This window comes from Scardinius erythrophthalmus, assembly GCF_964197995.2.
Source record: "Scardinius erythrophthalmus genome assembly, chromosome: 24".
In the NCBI taxonomy this organism is placed as follows: Eukaryota; Metazoa; Chordata; class Actinopteri; order Cypriniformes; family Leuciscidae; genus Scardinius; species Scardinius erythrophthalmus.
In genome coordinates this window covers 25,294,769-25,316,362 of record NC_138244.1, presented here as the reverse complement: position 1 = coordinate 25,316,362, position 21,594 = coordinate 25,294,769, and the positions used below count along the sequence as shown (strand labels likewise).

The 21,594-nt window shown below is 37.4% G+C and overlaps 2 protein-coding genes across 6 annotated transcripts in view; both read right to left on the bottom strand.

Annotated features, from left to right (window-relative positions):
• The window catches only part of slc17a6a (solute carrier family 17 member 6a), a gene marked incomplete at both ends in the record, with an annotated part of 40,038 nt that extends 28,175 nt beyond the window's left edge, over window positions 1–11,863 (bottom strand). Inside the window, 8 exons of the mRNA XM_081356112.1 lie at window positions 1,187–1,336; window positions 3,955–4,097; window positions 4,198–4,284; window positions 4,364–4,451; window positions 8,815–8,929; window positions 9,753–9,871; window positions 10,097–10,352; window positions 11,778–11,863. Of these exons, the coding sequence (XP_081212238.1) occupies window positions 1,187–1,336; window positions 3,955–4,097; window positions 4,198–4,284; window positions 4,364–4,451; window positions 8,815–8,929; window positions 9,753–9,871; window positions 10,097–10,352; window positions 11,778–11,863 (1,044 nt within the window). The remainder of the gene's footprint in view (window positions 1–1,186; window positions 1,337–3,954; window positions 4,098–4,197; window positions 4,285–4,363; window positions 4,452–8,814; window positions 8,930–9,752; window positions 9,872–10,096; window positions 10,353–11,777) is intronic.
• A 4,351-nt stretch (window positions 11,864–16,214) lies between these two features.
• The window catches only part of ano5a (anoctamin 5a), a 40,783-nt gene continuing 35,403 nt past the window's right edge, over window positions 16,215–21,594 (bottom strand). For all 5 annotated transcript variants that reach the window (XM_081356106.1, XM_081356107.1, XM_081356108.1 and 2 more), the window contains 4 exons: window positions 20,820–21,025; window positions 19,670–19,872; window positions 19,470–19,575; window positions 16,215–18,413 (listed from right to left, as the gene is read on the bottom strand). In XM_081356106.1, coding sequence (XP_081212232.1) covers window positions 18,177–18,413; window positions 19,470–19,575; window positions 19,670–19,872; window positions 20,820–21,025 — 752 coding nt within the window. In that variant the 3' untranslated portion in view covers window positions 16,215–18,176. The remainder of the gene's footprint in view (window positions 18,414–19,469; window positions 19,576–19,669; window positions 19,873–20,819; window positions 21,026–21,594) is intronic.

The window sequence follows — 21,594 nt, the reverse complement described above, 5'->3', positions numbered from 1 at the left end:
ATTCTTGATGAATCCCTGAGCCACACTTTTGGTGATTTTTATGATTTTTATGCACTTGTACTTTAAGTCCCCTCCGCTAAAGCTTTAAAGCTCATTTGCATTTCCCTTGTGAAAAAGAAGGGAAGTGAACTTAATTGTATTGAATGTGCACTTATAGTGTACTGTACTTCAAATCTTGAAAATCTATATGCATATTTTACGTATGTATATAAAAAAAAAGAAGCTGTACTTGCAGATATAAATTGAATAAAATGCCACTTAAGTGTACTTTAAGAGTACACTTTCATGATTATGTTTCTTAAAAATGTAATAATGTAATTTTAAATCATTGTTTTAATTATCTTTTGTCATGCTTTAAAGTATATTATTTCCAAAATAACCTTTTTAAAAGTATGCTAAAAGGGTTGTACAGATTAAAAGTGCATGTGTTATGACCAGTCACAGCAAGTTTTAGACATTTAAGAGCTTATTTGCACATATTGCTCACATAAATTCACTATATGGCTTAAAATGCAGTGCACAAGTCATATGGACAACTTGTAAGATAATGGTGCATAACAACAGCTGAAATGTTATGCTAATTTTCTATAGTTTTACACAGAAGAACAAAGTCATATGGGTTTAGATGTTTCGGGTGAACGGGAGTGAACAGTGTCTGGCTGAGAAACACTGTGAAAACACTGACAGCCTCTACAATACAATATAGCATCCTAAATAACCAAATGTGTGGCTTAAAAATATCACTAAAATGGAAATCCTAAACAAGCCCTGGCTGATAAAACCTCAAAACAACTTGTAAGTCCAATCTCCCATACTGCACCTATGAGACAGTTTGACCAGCAGAATTAAAGCAGTGGTTCAATTACTCCTGTCAGGCTTGCAGGATTTATATCACTCTCTCAGCTCAGGAGCCGAAGATCAATAACAATGTCAGCTTTCATTTATGTACGCCACAATGAACACACATTTCTGAATGCCCAACATCTCAAATACAATCCAATACGGCGACTAAGTGAATGAGGGGTCAGACACAACAGATAGTAATGATTCAAGCCTGACCAGAAAGGATTGCATATGAGACCAATTCATACAGCAAATACACAAGCACATGTGCTGTAAGCCTTACGAGCTGTCAAATATTGAGACTTGATTAATGCAAAAACATTCTCTCCCTAAATTCTCTCACCTTACTGATTTCAAAGCCAAACACTTCTTCAAAGTACGCCGGCTGACTGATGAGCAACAAATAGAACGTCCAGCTCCGGCAGAAGTTAGCCACAATGATTGCATAGACCGGCATGGAGGTGAAGAACTTCTTCCAGGGTGTCTTGTATTTCTGTAGAAAAAAGAAACATGTTAATAAATCTATGGAAGACCTGTAGCATGAAGATTTTAAGCAATCAAAACAGTTTGACAAACATGCGTTTTTAACTACAACTTTCCAGTCTCTCTATTTATGAATATTCAGAAGTTGAATGAATTCTAAAGACATAAAACATTTTGAAAGAAAAAAAATATATTATTGTACATTTTTTACCGGTTTGTCACATACTGTGGTGTTTTCAGTTTAATTTTCAAGGACTTTAAGTCGTTTACACGACTAATCATGGAAAACGGAAAACTTTTTATGCGTTTTGGCCGTTCATTTAGATGACTACAGTGTTTTGGGGGCCTGAAAACAAACTTTAGAAAATGGATTTCAAAGTGCAAGTTTTTGAAAACAATACCGTTTTTTTTATCTCCGTTTATACTTGAATTTGTGAAAATGGTGTTTCTTTACAAAGTAAAATTGCCAACTACAGCGTTTTTAATCGATTTCACTGATCCGTGTAAACGGGAATTGTTTTGACAACGTTGTCATCTGTAGGTCACAGCATTGTCGTGTTGCAAAGGAAAAACTTTTTCATTTTTAGTGCCTAGTTGCTGTGTAAATGTAGTGTAAACCCTTAATTTGTCTTCATTATTTCCTGTTTCCTTTCTGTTGTCATGGTTTCTAGCACATTTATCATTGGTTGTCATGGTTACTTATTAATTCATTGATTTCACACGCCTGTTCCTTGTTATGATCCTTAGTTAGTTGTGTACATAATTCCCTAATTTTTCATTTACTCATTGTTGGGTGATGGATGTGCTTATAAACACTTTCTTTGATTCTTCGTGTTGGATTATTCTCTTTTGTTTTGTTTAAAGGTGCTGTAAGTGATCCTGGGAGACGTTACTTCTTGTTGACATTCGAATTGTTGTCAAACAAAACGGAGGCTAGCTAGACCCTCCCTCCTCCTCATCCTGTCTCCTCCCTCCTCCCCTCCCTTCCGACATAAAGGAAAGTCCAAATAGTCACTACAAACAAAGTTAAGTTTTACTGATACTTCATTCAATGAGTAATGTCGCCAAGTTAGATAAATGCTTTTATATATTGCAGAACAGAATGCAGAAAAAGAGAAACATTATCTTAAAATCGTCTCGCCACCTGAGGTTATAAATAGCTCCCATACAAGGACGCAATAATAGAGTGATAACGTTCGCGTTTCCCAGTGAGCATAAACAACGGCGGCGGCGTAAACAAATTTAGTCAAAGTTGTCAATAGCCTATAAATGAACATTCAAATTCATAACAAACAGTGGATGAAAACAATCATTCACACAAATTGTCGCCCTACTGTGAATTTGCTTAATCATTTTACAATAGAGATTGATCGCTGCTAGAAACATACATGTTGTATTCACCAAAGTTAACGCTGACTGCATAGATCTAGCTAATTACATCCTTGTGTTGGTTTAGCGAACATGAACGTCAGTTTAGAAAGAAAAATGGATTTACCTGTTCTGCAAAAACAGAGCAACTATGTCGGATTGGAAGCCCTTCTGCCGGCAGAGTTCTTGCCACCTTTTAAAGGTTTTTCCGATGTAAATTCGGGACTTCGTGCGTTCCTTATCCTTGTCCCTCTTCTTTGCAATTTGTTCATCGGAACGTCGTCTCTTTGGTCGTGTGTCGGCCATAATTCAAACTTCCCTCTTCATGCTTCTCTGTTCTCTCTCCTCCACACACCCCCTTCACGTGCACGCGCACTAATCCCGCAAACCCCACCCTCCAATACTTCTTGGCGGTTATTGGTTGGAACTCTGTTTATTATGTTTCGTGGTGCGGGTGAGCCCAGTTTGTTTTTGTTGCCGTTTGTGGAGCCTGTGGTGTCTAGAGAGACCTTGTTTTTTTACAGTGTGTTCAGGGGACAGGCAGCTGGCGGATAGTGAGGAGATGTTTGCTGTATGTGACAAAAAATGTTTTGGCCTAAAAAACGCATCGCATCACTTACAGCACCTTTAATAAAGTTATGCTGTCATTTAGATCTGCTACACCTTACCTCATCTTCTTCCTCAGCCTGAACATTACACAGTTCCTGTATTTATTTACACTTAACAGCATGTAATGTATTTATATTAGTGATGGGAAGTTCAGATCATTTTACTGACTCTTTTGTTCGATCTCGTTCATAAAAATGAACAAATCTTTTTTTGAGTCATTTCGTTCATTTAAGGGGCTTTAAATGTTATACTTTTAACAGGCAAATTCCCCGAGCACATCCACCTACGCAATCTTGATCATATTCTGAATTAAGAAATCATTATAATGCAGTCAAAAATAATTTACGGGGAACATAAATAATTGCTTTACCTTTTGAGACTTTCGTTCATTTGTCAAGTGACAGACGCAATGAAAGGATCGTTCATGAACGACTCATCACTAATTTACATTCTCAAGCTGCACAACTGCCATTGTCTAAAAGATTCTCAAGCTCTCCAGGGCAAAAGCTCTTAGAACACAGACAACATGAGAAAAAAAAAATATTTGCTTCAGCACTGCTACCTTAAAGCTAATAGACAAGGACTAATACCCAAATTTGATTTCATGGGATCTTCGGATTTCTCCAGGAGAAACCACACAAGAAAACGTACCTCAGACGGCCCAAGTAGATTGGCACTTTCTCCGATACTCTCCTCTATGTAAGTTCTCTCTTCATCTGTGATGGTGGGATGATCTGCTGGGCTCTCATATGAAACCAGAATCCAAAACATGTACCAGAAAATCCCAAAACACCCTGTAGCCCAATGCAGAGAAAATCATGGAGAGCAAGTACACACAAAAAAGAACATTCTGTTATAATTTCAGAGTTCGCAGTCAATATTACATAAACCTACCATATATATAGAAGACAGAAGACCAGCCTGAATACTGCACTAATATTCCTGCCAACGGCATGGCGATCACAGCACCCGCATATGAACCTGAAACAGGGTGTTTGTAAAGGTTTTATTTTGGGTATTCTGTGTTGTGTATGCTTTTAAAAAGCCAAACTGTATTTACCACAAAATGAGGTGGTTGCTAGGCGACTTCTTTCAAGGGGTGGAGCCCACTTGCTCCAAATTCCATGGCATGCTGGGTAGGTCACACCCTGGACACACACAATATTTTATTTATATATTACAATAGTGTTATATATGTATACATAAAAAAGATACCTATATATGATATACATATATACATAAAAGAAAGATTTTAAATATTTCCATTACATAATGTAGACATGGTCAATACAAATCTGCTGAAGTTCAAACTGAGCATCAGAATGGGGAAGAATGGTGATTTAAGTGACTTTGAACATGGTGCCAGACGGGCTAGTCTGAGTATTTAAACTGCTGATCTGCTGGGATTTTTACAAAACTATTGAAACTATCCGAAACTATAAATATCCAGTGAGAGTCAGTTCTGTAGGCGGAAATGCCTTGTTGATGCCAGAGGTCAGAGGAGAATGACCAGACTGGTTGAGCTGATAGAAAGGCAACAGTAACTCAAATAAACACTCGTTACAACGGAGGTCTACAGAAGAGCATCTCAGAACGAACAACACATCCAACCTTGAAGCAGACGGGCAACAGCAGCAGAATACACTCCTGTCAGCTGAGAACTGAAACTGAGGCTACAATTCATACGGGTTCAACAAAATTGGACAATAGAATATTGCCTGGTATGATGAGTGTCGATTTCTTCTGCGACATTCAGGCGGTAGGGTCAGAATTTGGCATAAAGCAACATGAAAGCATGGATCCATCCCGGTTCAGGCTGCTGGTGGTGTAACGGTGTGGAGGATATTTTCTTGGCACAATTTGGGCCTCTTAGTACCCAGTTTTGGGGAAAGTTACTTTGAAAAGTAATGCATGTTGCATTACTCCCTTAAAAAGTAACTAATTGCGCTACTTGGTTACTTTTTTAGAAAAGTAATATCTTATGTTACTTTAGCTACTTTTTCTCACCTGGGCTGGGCTTGTTTGTGTTTTGTTTTATAATTTTGGGCAAATGTAAAGGCCCTTTCACACCAAAATTGAAATAATAAAGCTGAAGGAAATGCAAATTCACTCCTGTACAGTAGAGGGCGCAGCTCAAACAAAGCCCTGCTGTTCTGGATCGCAGAAGAATAGAATGCAGGAGAAGAAAGTTTAACCCTTAAGGATGATTTATACTTCTGCATCGTTGGCCGCGTTGACACACAATTATACATGGAGAGGGAGCATGTGGAACCCGAGAGAGTGGTTCTGGCAGACCAATCACAGCGCTTCCATCTGCGTAGAATTGACGCGTTGTTACATTTTTGGAGAGGTGCACGTCAGGGTAAGCCGAAGGGTGCGCGTGCTACACAGCCTTACAACGTAGCTACGGTGTGAGTTTGACGCAGAAATATAAATTGGACTTTATTTCACCAATAAAAATCTAAAGTCATATTTGATTATGGTTTAACTGAATCATCAAAAGTCAGAGGCAAGTGTTCAATAAAGTGAGATTAGATGCATAAAATATTTGTTTTATTTAACATATTTAATTATTGGAGGTTTGCATAATATTCTGATTTTGCATTTCACAAATCTTATTCATTTTGAGGAATACTGAATCTTTTTTTGTGCAAGTAAGATTAGTAAACACATACTCACATTTAGACTAGAACTACAATAACCATCATGTTTACACACAACGCCTCTGAACTTACTCACATTTTTTCTCAACATGGGGACGAGAGAGCTAGTCACAAAATGGGAAAACAAAGTAACTTGCGTTACTTATTTTAAAAGGTAACTCAGATATGTTGTTGTAAATTTAAAAGTAATGCATTACTTTACTAGTTACTTGAAAAAAGTAATCTGATTGTAATGTATTACTGTAATGCTGCCTGGATCATAATCATACACTGTTCGCTCGTTGGCCAGAGGAGAACTGGCCCCCGACTGAGTCTGGGTTCTCCCAAGTTTTTTTTTCTCCATTCTGTCACTGATGGAGTTTTGGTTCCTTGCCACTGTTGCCTTGGCTTTTGACTTGCTTAGTTGGGGACATTTAATATTCAACAATATTATTGATCTGCCTTATTTAGAGTGGACGATGATGCAATTTTCTTCTAGAAATAAAATTTGTTGTATTATTTTCATGTTATCAATGTAAAGCTGATTTGATACAATCTGTATTGTAAAAAGTGCTCTATAAATAAAGGTGACTTGACTTGACTACTCCCACTGGTAGTACCAATTAAGCATTGTTTATATATACATATACATAAATGTGCAATAAAAAACATTTAAAAGCTCTAGAACAAAAGTTCTAAAGAAATACCTTACAAGGAGTCATAAAAAAACAGAGATAAATCTAACCCTTAACAAATTAACTGTAACGCATACAATTGCAATTCAAATAAGGATTAATGATCCATGCAGACTTGCGCAAACGCAAGCAGATCAGATCTGATCCACCACAAACACACTAATGCTGCCCATTAAATCTTCATTACTAGCTAATTGTCACAGAATCAGTCACTGATAGACACAAATTGCTGCAGCCAGCAAAGGAAAGCACATCCGCAGAGCTAATGTCAATACACACAACACAAGTTAGTGTGGTTACAATAACCTCAAATGAGTTTTAATTCATGTACAGTCAGCACTCATCATATACTGAACAATAGTGTAGAATAACAGGCGACCGGCGCACAGACAAAGCCAGCAAGCAGCTGCTAATACTCTTTCAATGTTCATCTTTTGAGTTTTGTTTGAATAAGAGATGACATCATAAGTCAGTATACTCTCCTTTTCAAGCGTTTCATTTTTCATAATTTGTTTATTCACTCCTGTGCTTTCAGTGTGTCTGCTGTGCTGATGTACACTCTTAAAAATAAAGGTTTCAAACGGGAGGTTTTCGCAGTGATGTCATAGAAGAACTATATTTGGTTCCCCAAAGAACCTTTCAGTGAACAGTAACAGAACCATTTTTTTATGGTTTTAACATTTTCTTAAAAATGTAAAGAACCGTTTTCCAGTGTAAATAACTTTTTGTTCCAAGCATGTTAGGGGTTCTGCATGAAACCATCAATGCCAATAAAGAACCTTTATTTTTAGGAGTGATAGTAGGATAATGAACCTGGGACGTCCTATTACCCTTTTCGAGGAGGAATAAGAAGGAATTACACTGGTCATAGAGGCAATACACAAATCCACACTACTCAAAAGTTTTCTCTAAGGTTCTGTGTGTTGGTGTAAAATACATGGTTCAAAACCATCTTAAATTAGCATATTTTTGTGAATTCAATCCAGGTAAATTTCAGTATCTTCATATTTCATACAGACAAGAGTCAACAATAGCATACAAATCAAGGCAGATTTTAAAGGGTTAGTTCACACAAACATGAAAATTCTGTTATCATTTACTCACCCTCAGTAAATTAGTTTCTTTCTTCTTTTAAATACAAAAGGAGATCTTTTAAAGAATGTGGTTACCAGACAGCCTATGGAAGTCACATTCTTCAAAATATTTTCCTTTGTGTTCAACAGAAGAAAGAAACTCATACAGGTCTGGAACAACATGTAATGATGACAGAAATGTCATTTTTGGTTCAACTATTCCTTTAACTGAAAGATTGAACTGTTTTCTCACTGCAAAACAATGGCTTGATATTTTTTAACCTGACCTTTACATTGTTTTAATAGTTTGTTTCATAATCATTGAAATTTAGCTAAAAAAAATTCTAAGTGAAAGTTCGTCCTGAAAAAAATATATATATTTTTCACCTTAATGACTTGATTTCTTCACATACAAAAGAGATATTTTGAAGATATGTTTTTGTCCATATTGTTAAAGTTAATGGGGTCCAAAATATTTCTTGAAATATCTTCTTTAGTGTTTCACATTCAAAAAAGGTAATAAGGAATGACGTTTTAGGTGAACTATCCCTAAAAGCACTCCCAAAGTTTTAAAACTTTGAGCTTTATGTCTAAGGAAATCCACGTTCATTCAAAATACATTAACGTTAATGCAAATTGAACTGGTAAAATATTTACTGATATGCATATTCTTTATGATAGTTTTTACAAATGGAACCTTATTGTAAAGTGTTACTGATCACACAGACAAGGTTAGTAATCGATTTTATTCATGTTAACTGTCGATTTTATGTTTATTTAATGTGAATTTAATGGCTATACTTTTTTAAATTGTGCCTTTTACTGTAACATTCATCTGTGTGTAACGACTTGTCCCATTGACTTGAAGTGCATTACTGTAAACACAATTTTAATTTGTTCTGAACTGAGAGATGAGTAGAATTTTTTTTCTATGATAACTGATATCATGTTACAGATGCTGTCCAGTTAAACTTGACCCCAATAATATTTCAACATAGGGGGGCTGAACCTGTTATATGTTTAGTGTAAATGCTCTGGATAACCAATTAAACAGTAATTTGATAAGCATTGTATGGATTAAAAGAAAGAACAGAGTCTTACTTCCACCAGGCCCTGCAGTATCCTCACGAACATGACACAGCCGTAGTGCACGCGTGCAGCAGAGGGGATGAACATGTTGAGCGTGGACGTCAGCAGGATAGCAGCACCAAACACCCTGGAAACCACAGTGGGCAGAAAAACAATGTGATACTCTTTAATTAATGACTGAAAGTGCAGATGCAAGAAACTGAGCAGGACATACATGCCAGGACCCGATAGCTAAGAACATTTACTCAGTTTAACTCAGTTTTACCCGAAGGCATCAGTGTCTAGTAGAGAAATCATTCTAAGAACGCTCAAAGGCAGGAAGACATGTTTTATTAATTGTGTGTGGAATCTAATTTACACGAGCTGCAGCCATCGGTTTTAATGTGTGAAATCAAATTCATGTGAGTGAAATCTCAAAATTCTAAAGCCAAGATGCAAACACAATGAAATCAAAAATCGATTTACCTGGTCCTAAGGCAGACATGTTCCTTTATACATGCAGGCTCAAAATGCACACTTGCTTAATTTACATTTTAAAAAACGCAATCTACTATATATATATATATATATATATATATATATATATATATATATATATATATGTATGTATATATATATATATATATATATATATATATATAAACAGGTCCTATGTAAAAACATGAGTCTATATCAGTCAAAGGGAGCTGTGCCTCAGAAGCGCACAGACACGTGATCATGTCTGCTGGTTAATGAGGTCTCCAGAGGAAAGCGTGTCTGCTCTTCTGCATTCAGGGTTCATGGCAACCAAATAAAGCACAGACAGAGAAGGATATGGCCTTTCAACCTAACATAAACACCTATGTGAAATAAATCTCTAGGCTATTTGTAAATATATAAATTGATAATTAAATATTTGTAAAAATTAAACGTAGCCTATAAACAGTTTCTAAATGCGTGTGGTGAATTACCTGTTGGCAGCCAGTCGTGAGGATATATATCCACCTGGGATCTGTGTCACTATATAGCCCCAGAAAAACGAGCCGTGGATCATTCCCACCGTCTCCGGATCCCAGTTAAACTTAGCTTTCTTATGGAAAATAAATAAATAAATAACGCACGGTTAATTCAGCTGTCATTTTATACACATATGAAACACTGTAACTTCAAAAGCTTTCAGTGAAACATTTTCCATTTGTTTTTCCTCATAAAATGTAGATATTTTTGAAACAGTGAAGGTGTTTCTTCACATGAGGATGCTCTGAGTGACAGGGACTTGAGGGAGGAGCACTGGCTCAGAGAGGTTCAGGCTCACCTCCGTGATTATGATCTTTCCATCTTTGTGAATGGTGCTGTTGTTGACCATGCCGACGATCGCGACTCCGAGGTTACAGCGGATCCCGAACGAGATGCAGAAGCCGAGGCCGCTCATGATGGCGATGATGTAGCGGCGCGGGAGCCCGAAGCACGTGCAGTCGCACAGAGGCGCTTTCTTCTCTTTCATTTGCGTGGGACGCCCATCTTCCGTCAGCTCGATCACCTCACCCGTCTTCTGCTTCTTCTCCATCACCCTGTGAAGATGCAACATTGCTCACTTTCTACATACAAAAAAAATCTATATTTGTGTGTGTGTGTACTGTGCACGTGTGTGGAGTGTTCTGGGAACGTTAGTTTATAATAAATAAATTTAAAAAAGCAAGGTAAAATAACCATTAGGCTAAACTACAACATTCGAATATTCGATCATCTCACAAAAACGTCCCTCTAATATAAAGTTCGAAACCCGAAACCTTTTCCCAGGAAGAAAATAAATAAATAAATCCCGGACCGTTAGTCGAACGTTATTCTGTGTTTGCTTATAGACTGTTCAAAATACATAGCCTCTGTAAAAAACAGATAGGCTACACATTTTATTATTATTATTTTTTTTTCCATTACATTTATTTTATCCCTCCAGTTTTTGGATATGATGTTATCATGTTTGTTTATTTTATTTAATAATTAAATCCATCAACCATTCAGCAAAATAACAGGACAGACAGAGTTAGGCTAGCCTATATATCTCTGTCTGATCACGATTTGGCAAACTGAGTCATTTGCACCGCATTGCAGCATTTTTATCTCTTACATCCTTATATAAATACATATGTACAGCCTTAAATGCAGAGGTGACCATATTTTTCTTTTTCTTTTTTTTTCCACAACACATTTTATGGCTGCTTCAAATGTTAAATATAAGGGGAGAAAAAATATTAAAACAAACGAAATAGCCTACAAGAAATATTAGATTGTGTATCATATTAGATTGACCGTTGTGTATCGGATCATAGTGAAGATTTTTTTTTTTTTTTCCAGTGATGAAAACCATTCACTGATTCGTTCCGACTCTGAGCGTTTCATAACCACTGGCCTAAAATGAAATATACAAAATACAAAAACGCTCTGAAAAATGTTTTTATCGCACTGTTTTCATACAATACAAATTTAGACGATTTTGACAAAGTAAACCGGACAAAGCTGTGATTCTATTCTGAAATTTAATCGTTTGCTACTAAAAGAAATAGACTAGTCTATTTTTTTGTGTGTTTTAACGTTTAAAAAGAATGGAAAAAAATGAATAATAATAATTTAATTAAAGGGACTTATTCTAAGCTCGTCATGTCACGACTTTCTTTTCATGAATTATTAATTGATTCAGGAACGCTGTGGGCAGAGGAACGATCCTCGGAGGAATTCTTTCATCTCTAGATCTACACACGATCTTTAACGCACACAGTAATTTCTGTCGAATTTTCTCCTAACGAAAAATTACGAAAAAAATGTGCCACACTACAAATTGTTTAATCACTGTAAATTATGCGTTATGTAGCCATTTTTATGTTGCTATGGGAGGGAGGCTATTTGAATTTCTGTAGACATGAAAATTGTACTTTGACATCGAGATAATAATCTAATATTTTTCCTGTCTTCATTTTTTGAATGAAAGGGGCTGATACCTGTGCATGTGTCCCAGGGTTTTCCCGGCCAGATTCCTCAATCTCTCCTTACCGGGAGCCAAAACTCGTTCCTTCATCGTATCCATCTCCAAAGATAATATTCCACTCGATATGTATAATAAATTTTAATTTTAATTAGCTGTAAGATATTTCAGCATATTCCTTGAGTGTGGAAACCTGAGCAGTATTTTTCGACCCAGTAAAAGAATTGCGTTTTTATTCCTTGTAGACGACTTACAAAACAACAAGATAATCAATCAATTAAAATCTTGTTTCACAGTCACTGAAATGTCCTTTGAAACTCCCTTTCCGACTTCTGTAATTCCTCGCTTTTCCATTTTGTCGACATATTTTTAATCACAAACGAGAATAATCCATCAGTTTTCACCTTTGAAAAAGCCAGGAGGAAGATGACAAAGACAGAAGAAGGAAAATAAACGTGGAGCGGTGGAAGCCAGCACTAGGTGCTGGAGCGCGTTCGGGACCGTGGACAGGGAAAGCGCGCGTCCAGAGAGACTGACAGCGAGTGAGCTGCGCGCTCCACACCTGCGCGCTCCCCTCATGCACTCATGAACTGCTTAAAATAAATGTATTGAAATCTAGCAATTAGCAAAGATCCATTGGCAAACATATTTATGAGTCATATAATATTATTATTTGATGCATTGAGTGGTTTTTATCAGGTATGCTTACAAAAATGCGAACCTTCAAGTCATCAGTTTTGTCTTGCATTGTAGCCTATGGGCTCTTGGGACGAGACATTTGAGTAGGTTATTGTTGGAGTCAGAATTATAATTATTTTCATTCATTTAGGAATATTCATGATATATTATGCCAACAATACCAATAATAATTTAGGAAAACAGGGTTGGGCATGAAAAAAAAAGATTTCGAATAATGACCACAAGAGGGCGCTAGACTCTGTGTCGTGTTGTTTGCCCTGATCTGTTAAATTATTCATAAATACATATAAGCAGTGCAAACAAATCGATAATCAATTGCTGTTTATTTGAAATTTAGCAAACTGGCAGCTCCGGTAGTAATGAAAAGATTAATCTTGAACTATGCCATGGAAACTAGCAAGTATAAACCTTAATTAAACAATTTAATAATAAAGTAAAAAGGAATTTAAACCTGTGTGATATGACGCTGCAGCAACATTGGACCAGCAGTTTGGAAAATGGATGGATGGATGTTTTGGCTGCGGCGCCGTCTTCTGGTCAGACGCGGGAATTCATTCGGTGCTATCGTTATGCACTATGGGTAGGCATATTCTCTAGCCGTTGAACGTATATTATGGTTGTAGACTCGTTATTGCGGTGCATTGTGGGATTGAATGAGTGCACACTATAATTTCCACTATGGTTTTGGACACACCTACAGCCTTCGAAAGGCAGTAAAGTTTATTCTGATGTCTTTTTAAAATATACATCATCTTTTCTTCTTGACTAAAATAAATAAATAAATAAATAAATAATTCATGAAGTCCATAATTTTCAGTAAAGCTTATACAGCATGTGTTTTGCATTTCAACACTCTGGTGTTGTCATGTTTTTCAAGGACTTTTAGTTTGTTATCATTTCCAGATTCATTGTTTCATTGATTAGTTCACACCTGTTTCATATTGAGTTTTATAATCTTGTGTATTTAAGGCCTTCAGTTCTCTCAGTTTTTCTGGTGTTCCCTTTAGAAAGGGAACTCACACTGCAGAACGCTAGGGGAACGCCTCAGCGTGACTGATGATTGAAACACTGTATAATCACGACAATTGTATTGGCCGGCGACAGCCATGACGTCACTCTCTAGCGCGACCAGGAAGTATAAAGGGGTGCTTAGAGAACACCTCATCCTCTTTTCGCCTTCAGGGACTGTTTTACTGACACTGTGAGTTGAAAATTATGGCTGGGAACAAGCGCTTTAGGAAGTGTGCCGACCCGTGTAAGAGGTTTCTTACACCTGGTGACACAGCCTTTGCGTGTTTTGCCTGGGTGAAGAACACGCACGCTCTGTCCTTGAGGGGAATGAAAACGCTCCGTTCTCGTCTGTCTCTCTTCTCGAGGGAAGAGGGACAGTCACCTGTACCCCACGGTTCGGGTCCTGCTTGCGCCGTGGCAGAGAGGAGACTGAGATCGTGGGGGTCTCAGATGGATCTCTTACACTCGTCGGCGGCTGACGAGAACGAGCTGCTGGGCGAGGATGCGCTCTCTGATGCATCCTCTGGTCCAGCAGCCAGTGCTCTTCGAGCCTGGATGAGAAGGAGGAGGCTGAAGCGGGTGAAGATGCCCAGCCCCCCTGCCCTGTGTATGCAGAGCTGGTGGAGGTGATGGAGCATGCTACCACTAGGCTTGAGTTGCCATGGTGGCGCATCAGAGGGGAAGCCGCTCATGGGATGCTTGACAAGCACTTTCTCTCTGGCCACGCCCCACCAGCCCTGGTGAGCCTTCCATTCCTTCCCAACCTCCACACGGAGGTTATGAAGGCATTGAAGAACCCGTTCACTGCTCGCATTCACCGCTTGTTGATGCCGAGTTATCACTTTAATCGAAACTGTAAGTCCATTAAAATGAATCTATTCATGATTAAAGTGCTCGAAACAGCTCTCCGGGGGTTAATAAAGGCCTTCTGAAGTGAAGCGATGCGTTCGTGTAAAAAAAATATCCTTATTTAAAACTTTATCGACTAAAATATTTAGCTTCCGGAAGACGACTTACACCAAAAGAGTATCACTTGAACTTGACGCACAAAGTAATGATGGCAGTTGACGCCTCTCGCGGTTCAAACAAACAGGGCTGGGCAACTGCGTTCGTCATTACGCAAGTCGATGCGTACGGCCGTCTGCCGGAAGCTAGTTATTTGAGTTATGGAACCTGTGGGTTTGGCCTCTGAGGGGCCCAAATCATAGACTCAGGTCTCTCAACTGAGGTTGTTGAGACCATCACTCCATCCACGAGGAAACTTTACACCTTGAAGTGGAGAGGTTTTGCTTCTTGGTGTGGAATGCAACAGTGGGATCCAGTAAACCGCCTGGTTGATTCAGTGCTAGAGTTTCTGCAAGATCGTTTTTTCTGCAGGGTTATCCCCTACCACACTGAAGATGTGTGGCAGCCAACCACATACTGCCTACCACGTCCCTTTGGGTGGTATCTCTGTGGGGAGAAACCAGTTGGTGTCACGTTTTCTCTGTGGTGCTCTGAGGCTAAGGCCTGCAATTCGCACCAGAATTCCAGCCTGGGACCTGGCTATTGTGCTAGAAGGATTATCCATGGCTCCCTTCGAGCCCATCATGTCATTCTTACTTCATCCATGTGATCGATTTGCTTCGGCTAATTGAAGCTAACAGCGGTCATTCCGGATTTATGCTTTCCTGGTCATGATGTCACCCACTTGTGATGTACCGTCTCGCCATTGAACTGATTTTACACACATACTTCAGGCGTTCCTTCTCAGGGAACAAGGGTTACAGTTGCAACCGAGACATTTTTCAAAGAACATGGCCCATTTTTTACAATAAACAGTAGATTAAACAATTAAGATTGATAAACATCTGTAACAAGCTGTCCATTATGTTACGTCCCAGGGTGTTCGAATATCATTTGTTGTGGGAAAATGCTTGTGTGCCCTGTGTTGTGCTCTGTTTCTCTTCCTCACTCTCTCTCACTCAGGTTAATTACCATCAGCTGCAACTCGTTGTGAGCATGCCTGAGACTGAGCAGAGGAGTATGAATGGTGCACTCAGTGCGCGTGTGTGTGCACGTTAAGTGAGAACCTGAGTTAGGAGTGGAACCTATGCTCATTACTTAGCTTACATTCTAGTGATTTTTTTTTTACCTGTGGATAATTAAAAGGTATTGTATAACTTCTTATTAGCTCTGTTCACTTATTTATGATTATCTGGGAAATGTAAGGAGAGGGTGCCTTTTTATTTTGTATATAATTTTCTCCTGTTTTTGGTTGGAGAGGAAGCTCAGGGAAGTTTGTGTTGTTGATTTTCATCTTTGTTTTTGTGCAGGGTAGGTAGCTCCCTTAAACCTTATTTAGCTTCTGTTTTGTTTATTATTTTAGGCCATGCTCTCTCCTGAAGATTATTTCCCATCTTTTGTTGACCTTTTTGATATATGAAATAAATAAATACTTTTACTTTTACTTAAAGTTGTGTTATGTTTTCACTCTGAGACTGAGGCTGAAGTGTGTTCTCCACGTATTTTTACATCTCTACGTTACTTTTTTTATTATCATATTTTCTTTTCCTTTGTTGTTCTGTCCTAATTTAGACTGTTTCTCTGCAGTCTTAGTGCCGGGTTTTATGGAGCAAACTTTATCATACTGGATATACGAAATATAATTTAGCTGGTGCTGAAACTTAACCCTCTCCCAAAACTCCAAAATTTGTGACATAAGAATTCAAAGCAATGTGTACAACAATTAAATACAAATGAATTTGTGGATTCAATAGTTTATTTGGGTGACAGTGGGTTGCTTAAAGTATGAAAAATTGAGTACATTTCTGGTACATTAGCAATGGAGAAAAACACCAGATTCATATCCACATCCAAAATAGCATGCATAAAAACAACTTAAAACAGTAATTATCAAGAAAAACACAGATAAAGGTTAAGGCATAAATGTTGATCATTTTGATCACCCAGAACTTCAACATCTAGCTGAAATGCTAAAAAGGCCAGGTAATGTTTTAAGATAAATGGCTTTTCATCTTGTAGCAGCTTGCAGATTGTCAGCTACAAACATCAACAGTGAAATATTCAAACGGCATACATTTTTATGAATAACAGTTCTTCAATTGATGAAACAATGATCAAATTCTTCATGACAGATCCAGAAAAAAAAAAAAAAAAAAAACTACAGAAAACAGAAAAAGTATCATAATTTCCAACTTAAATATTCAAGTCACAAATAACAGCAAAATGCATGTGCTAAGATTTTCCACACTCATTAGCATATATACATGTCAAATTGTCAACTCTTCATGGTCCTCATTACAACGGTTTGATTTGAAGTTTCTGAAGCATTTAGATCAACGGCAAAAGATCGTTTCATAGTTTCGGAGAAACTCACAAAGTTTCTTTGTCCACACATCTTGCTTCCATAACACTGAGATAAATTACTTCTCAATAAGTGCTTTGTGCAAAACATAAAATCAAAGTGACTGCCACTCTCCGACCAGGACAACGCAGTAAACGAATTGGAAAGGAAGTACAAACAATCACTCAGCCTGGATTTTATATTTAGACAAACAAAGGCACATTAAAAAAATATTCGATTTCTAACTTGGCCATTTAAATCACTTTGGCTTTGAGAAGATTTCCTGCACATCATTGTAAGGCTTTAAAGTGCAGATAATCTTTAACTATGACCACAAGAGTGATAACTGCTTTATAAATAGCGTGAGTGAACATTCAACACCTCCATCACACAAACAGCACTGTGTAGTGTGCAAATATATCGGTTCAATCTATGAAATAATACTGCTAAATCATTTGAGTGCCAGTTTCTGTCTTATATTTCAATCATAAAAGAAAATACACTAAATGTAAAAAAAAACAAAAAAAAAACACAAACACTTGTACGGAAACAACTCACAAAATTACAATTTTCCTGAAAACCCTTTTTAGATATGAATTTCTTTTTACATGAATTCTGAACATGTAGTAAATAGAAGTGTTTTATATTAAAGTCTCATTTGAAATAACGTAAAGGATCCATGCATATGACTATGATGTTAAGGCATTTTATCTTTGGTAGCTTAAAGGCATTCTAAACAATAAAGTGTTAATTTTTGCTGAGTGCTTGTATTTCGGTGTGAAGGAGACATTCTTCTCGTAGTTCAGAGTGAAACACACAAACCTGCCAAGAAAATGTCAGGTTTACATTTCTAACCTGACACTTCAGCTACCTGATTTTCACACAGTGTTTCTTAACAGAGAACATAAACAGCCTGTACTGTATGTTTTTAGTGTCTTATAAGAGACATTGGCAACACAAACAGAAAACAATGACGTGAAAGAGAGAGAAGACTTGATTGTGATTGTGTTCATGTGCAAATGTCATTCTGCATAGACAGAAAATGAGTTACAGCTGAACTCATGCGGCTTTAGATATGTCTACTGCACATGAATAGATTTATACGATTTTTATTCTGGATGCTGGATGCTTCATTTATGTAGGCATCACATGGCTGATAATGATAACTCTGGGAGACATAAAATGGGAGTGATTTTTCAAGGAATACCCCAAACAAAGTAAAAAGATTATCAACATAAACCATAAGATGTTAGGAACCAGTGGCATGTGATTTTGTGTTGAAAGAGAGAGGATTGGTTTGTGGCTTGAGCTAAGTGTAAGCTTCTCTCATTGGCTGTCAGGTGCACAGATAGGCCTGTGTTAGGTCAGACAGTCTGATAACATCTCGACTTTCATAGGCACGGAGGCTGTGGTCGGACACGTGCACTGGTCAATGTTCTGGCTGTTCTGGCTGAGCTGGATTTTGAGCTTTTCCAGCTCATAGTCGTGCAGGTACTCCTGGATGAGGTAGCGCTCACGCTTCACACGAGCCTTCACGTCTGACGGCACGTCGGGGATCAACCACGCCACAAAGAACTTCACCACAAACACCACATGCTGGGAGAGAAGAGGATTATTATTGCAGAAAAAGTTTAGCGTTTATTTTAATATTGACGACATGAATATATTATAAAAGTCAATCTAAGTAAGATAAACAGAAATAATAAAGCAATATCACACGAGCAAGAGTGCGTTATGGCCGTTCACACAGGACACACTCTTATATTCCATCAGTAAAAATGATTTTTTTAATTGTTTTTCTACATACATGTTGTCCTGTTTGATGACATCCTGTGGTTTGGCCAATCAGGGTGTTCTTTTTTTTATCACTTTTTTATATTTAATCACATTAAATAGCTAATAATCTGACAAAACGAAACAAGGCCTCGCCTTTCATTTCTGTTCAAAAGCGTTGCTCAAAGTGTGAATTTTCTGCTGTGAAATTGTATCTGTGATGTAAGTTGTGATGCATCATGGTGTCAACAGACCAAACAAAGAGTTGCCTGGTTTTATAGAACACAATTAACACATTTAAACATTGCAGAGTTGGATCTGCTATTTTTAAAGAGACAAATGTTGTGAAATGATGTGCACATGCACTTGTAGTGTACTTCAAATATTACAAGGATATTTTTAAAACAACTGTACTTGTAGATAATATATTGTTGAAATAAAATGGCACATAAATGTACATAAAGAGAGTACAAATTCTGACTATATTTCTTAACACACTGAAGTACACTTTTAAAAAGTGCACTTTGTAATAATGTCAAAATAAACATTTAACTTCAAAGTACATTTTAAATTATCATGCTTAAAGTCAATTTATTTTTATGTTGACTAACACAAAGCACATGTATAGCACTTGATTATAATCTAAACTGTAGTGCGTTTTTCGATATTACATTTAAAGTTATTATATTTTAAATGTACTAAATTACAACTACATCATTGCAAATGTGTAATTACAAATATATTTAAATACCAGTTTCAATAGAAATTATATTAAAGCATATTTTGGTTTACCATAAATGATTGACAATGCATTTGGCACTCTTTTTCAAAGTATGCTAAAATGTACTTCTGTTTCTGAAGAATTTAAAGAGCCCATACCTCCATAATGATGATAAACGCCAATTTGGCAGCTAGAATATGCCAGAACTGCATAGTATGACTGTACTCTTTCTCATGTCCTGGAGGGTGGCGGTAGTCACGGTATCTAGAGGATCAACAGCCTTCATGTTTATTACACATTTGTCAGTGTTACCATAAATATCTATAGAAAGACACAGCACAAACACACACAACAGTACCTGCAGGTGGTGATGTTGTTGCTGTCGTACCAATCTGGATTCTCGCCGTCCTCTGGACTGTTTTCAATTGGAATCGCGGAGATGTTGAAGATTGAAAGGCTGTTATTGATGTATCCTTGCATAGTGATCTCATCGCCAGGGTGATACGCATACAGATACACCAGCCGAGGGATCATGTCAGACGTGAATGAGACAATGAAAGCCTGACAAACAAATCAATAACATTAGGTCTTACTAACATTAATGGCACAGAGAGCAGAAGGATTATTAGGCTGCTGTCACTTTAGGACCGAATGCATGGATCCATTATACTGATACAAATTTGGTTTACACCCACCTGTTTACTTTTACTTGGGACGGGTTAACATGAACACGCCACACAATGGGCATTTTGACATAAGTGTTTGTGTATTTGACCATTGAAGCGCAATAGGATGTAAAAGAGAACTGAATTCGCAATCACGATCGATTCAGCTGTGTCAGTCAGCACGAGCACCACATTGAGTTATTTTTCACCGCTTTTAAAATCAAGCACATCCCGCTCTTTATTGCCTCAGTCATGCGTTTCATCTAAAGAGTCAATAGTGCTGTTCTACGCGTATATATTTACATACGGTGATATACAAGATATTGCTAAATCTCTAACGATTGACATTTTATACCATTGCCACGATATATGTCGTCATACCGACCCCATCCCTAAATGACACGTACTACTTAAATGCTGTTTCATGAGCTACTTTGATACCATTTCTGGTCAGGATATGCTTCATAACCAGTTTATAAGTAAATGAAAGTTGACGACAGGCCATACAATTACTGAAAATAATACAACCAAGAATAAGGTAATGAGATGTAGCTATGAAAACGTGCTTCCACCACGGAATAAAAAAAAAGGTAATTAAATTTTTTTTTCGCAATTGCGAGTTTTTATCTCCCAACTCCCATTCCATGTGTACGTGTACCAATGATTCTTATTAACCGGTTACACGGTTAATTGTTTTAAATGAATCAGTCTAATACTTCAAACAAGTCTACAGTAGTCAGAACGGCTCCTGACTTATTATTTTCATCATAGCTGTTAGTAAAAGAGTTTTCTTCAGGTGTTAAGTGGAATCGGAACCAGAACCATAATGTGGTACAGACTCACATTGGTGACCACTGAGAAAACAGCGATCATGTTGAGGATCTCCTCCCATGCCCCAATGCTGTGTGCTTTTGCTGCCACGGGCCTGCGAAACTGAGTAGTGAACTTCCAGGCATCCACTCGCACTTCCAAGATATTATTCATCAGAGCCAGCAGAGGAGCCAGCGGGAAAGAGGCCACAAACAGGGTGATGAAGCCAAACTGGATAACTGCAAAACAAAGATGAGATGAAGTGCTACTCCACACACACAGATAAGCTACAGCACCATCTGTCTGCAAAACTATTGCAGTTATTGCAGGTTGAAAGCTTGTTCAAATAAAAGTTGCAAGTGAAGCTACTTTGAAACTCTTGTTAAGTTACAAGCAATTCATAATTTTATGTAGTTAAGCTACATTAAAAATACTCTTTTATAAAGTAAATATATAATATTTTATAAATATTTTTTATAGACCTTAGTAAGAAAGCACCATATTTAATATTTGACAGGAATAAAAAAAACGAGGCTGTGAGGGACAAGTACAGTGTGTTCAATGGATTGTACTGTTGTTTAACAACATGCCAACTGTTCAGCTCACAAAACATCTTTCCTAATATCTTTCATTTGACAAAAACTAAGACCAGTGCCACGGTAAAGCCAATTCCTCACAGCCTCATTTTCTTCACTGTGAAATTCAATATGGCCTACAGGTCTATAGCTAACAGTTCATAATTTACATAAAAGTTACGGTTTCACTTTATTTTAAGGTGACGTAGTTACATTGTACTCAGATAATCTTA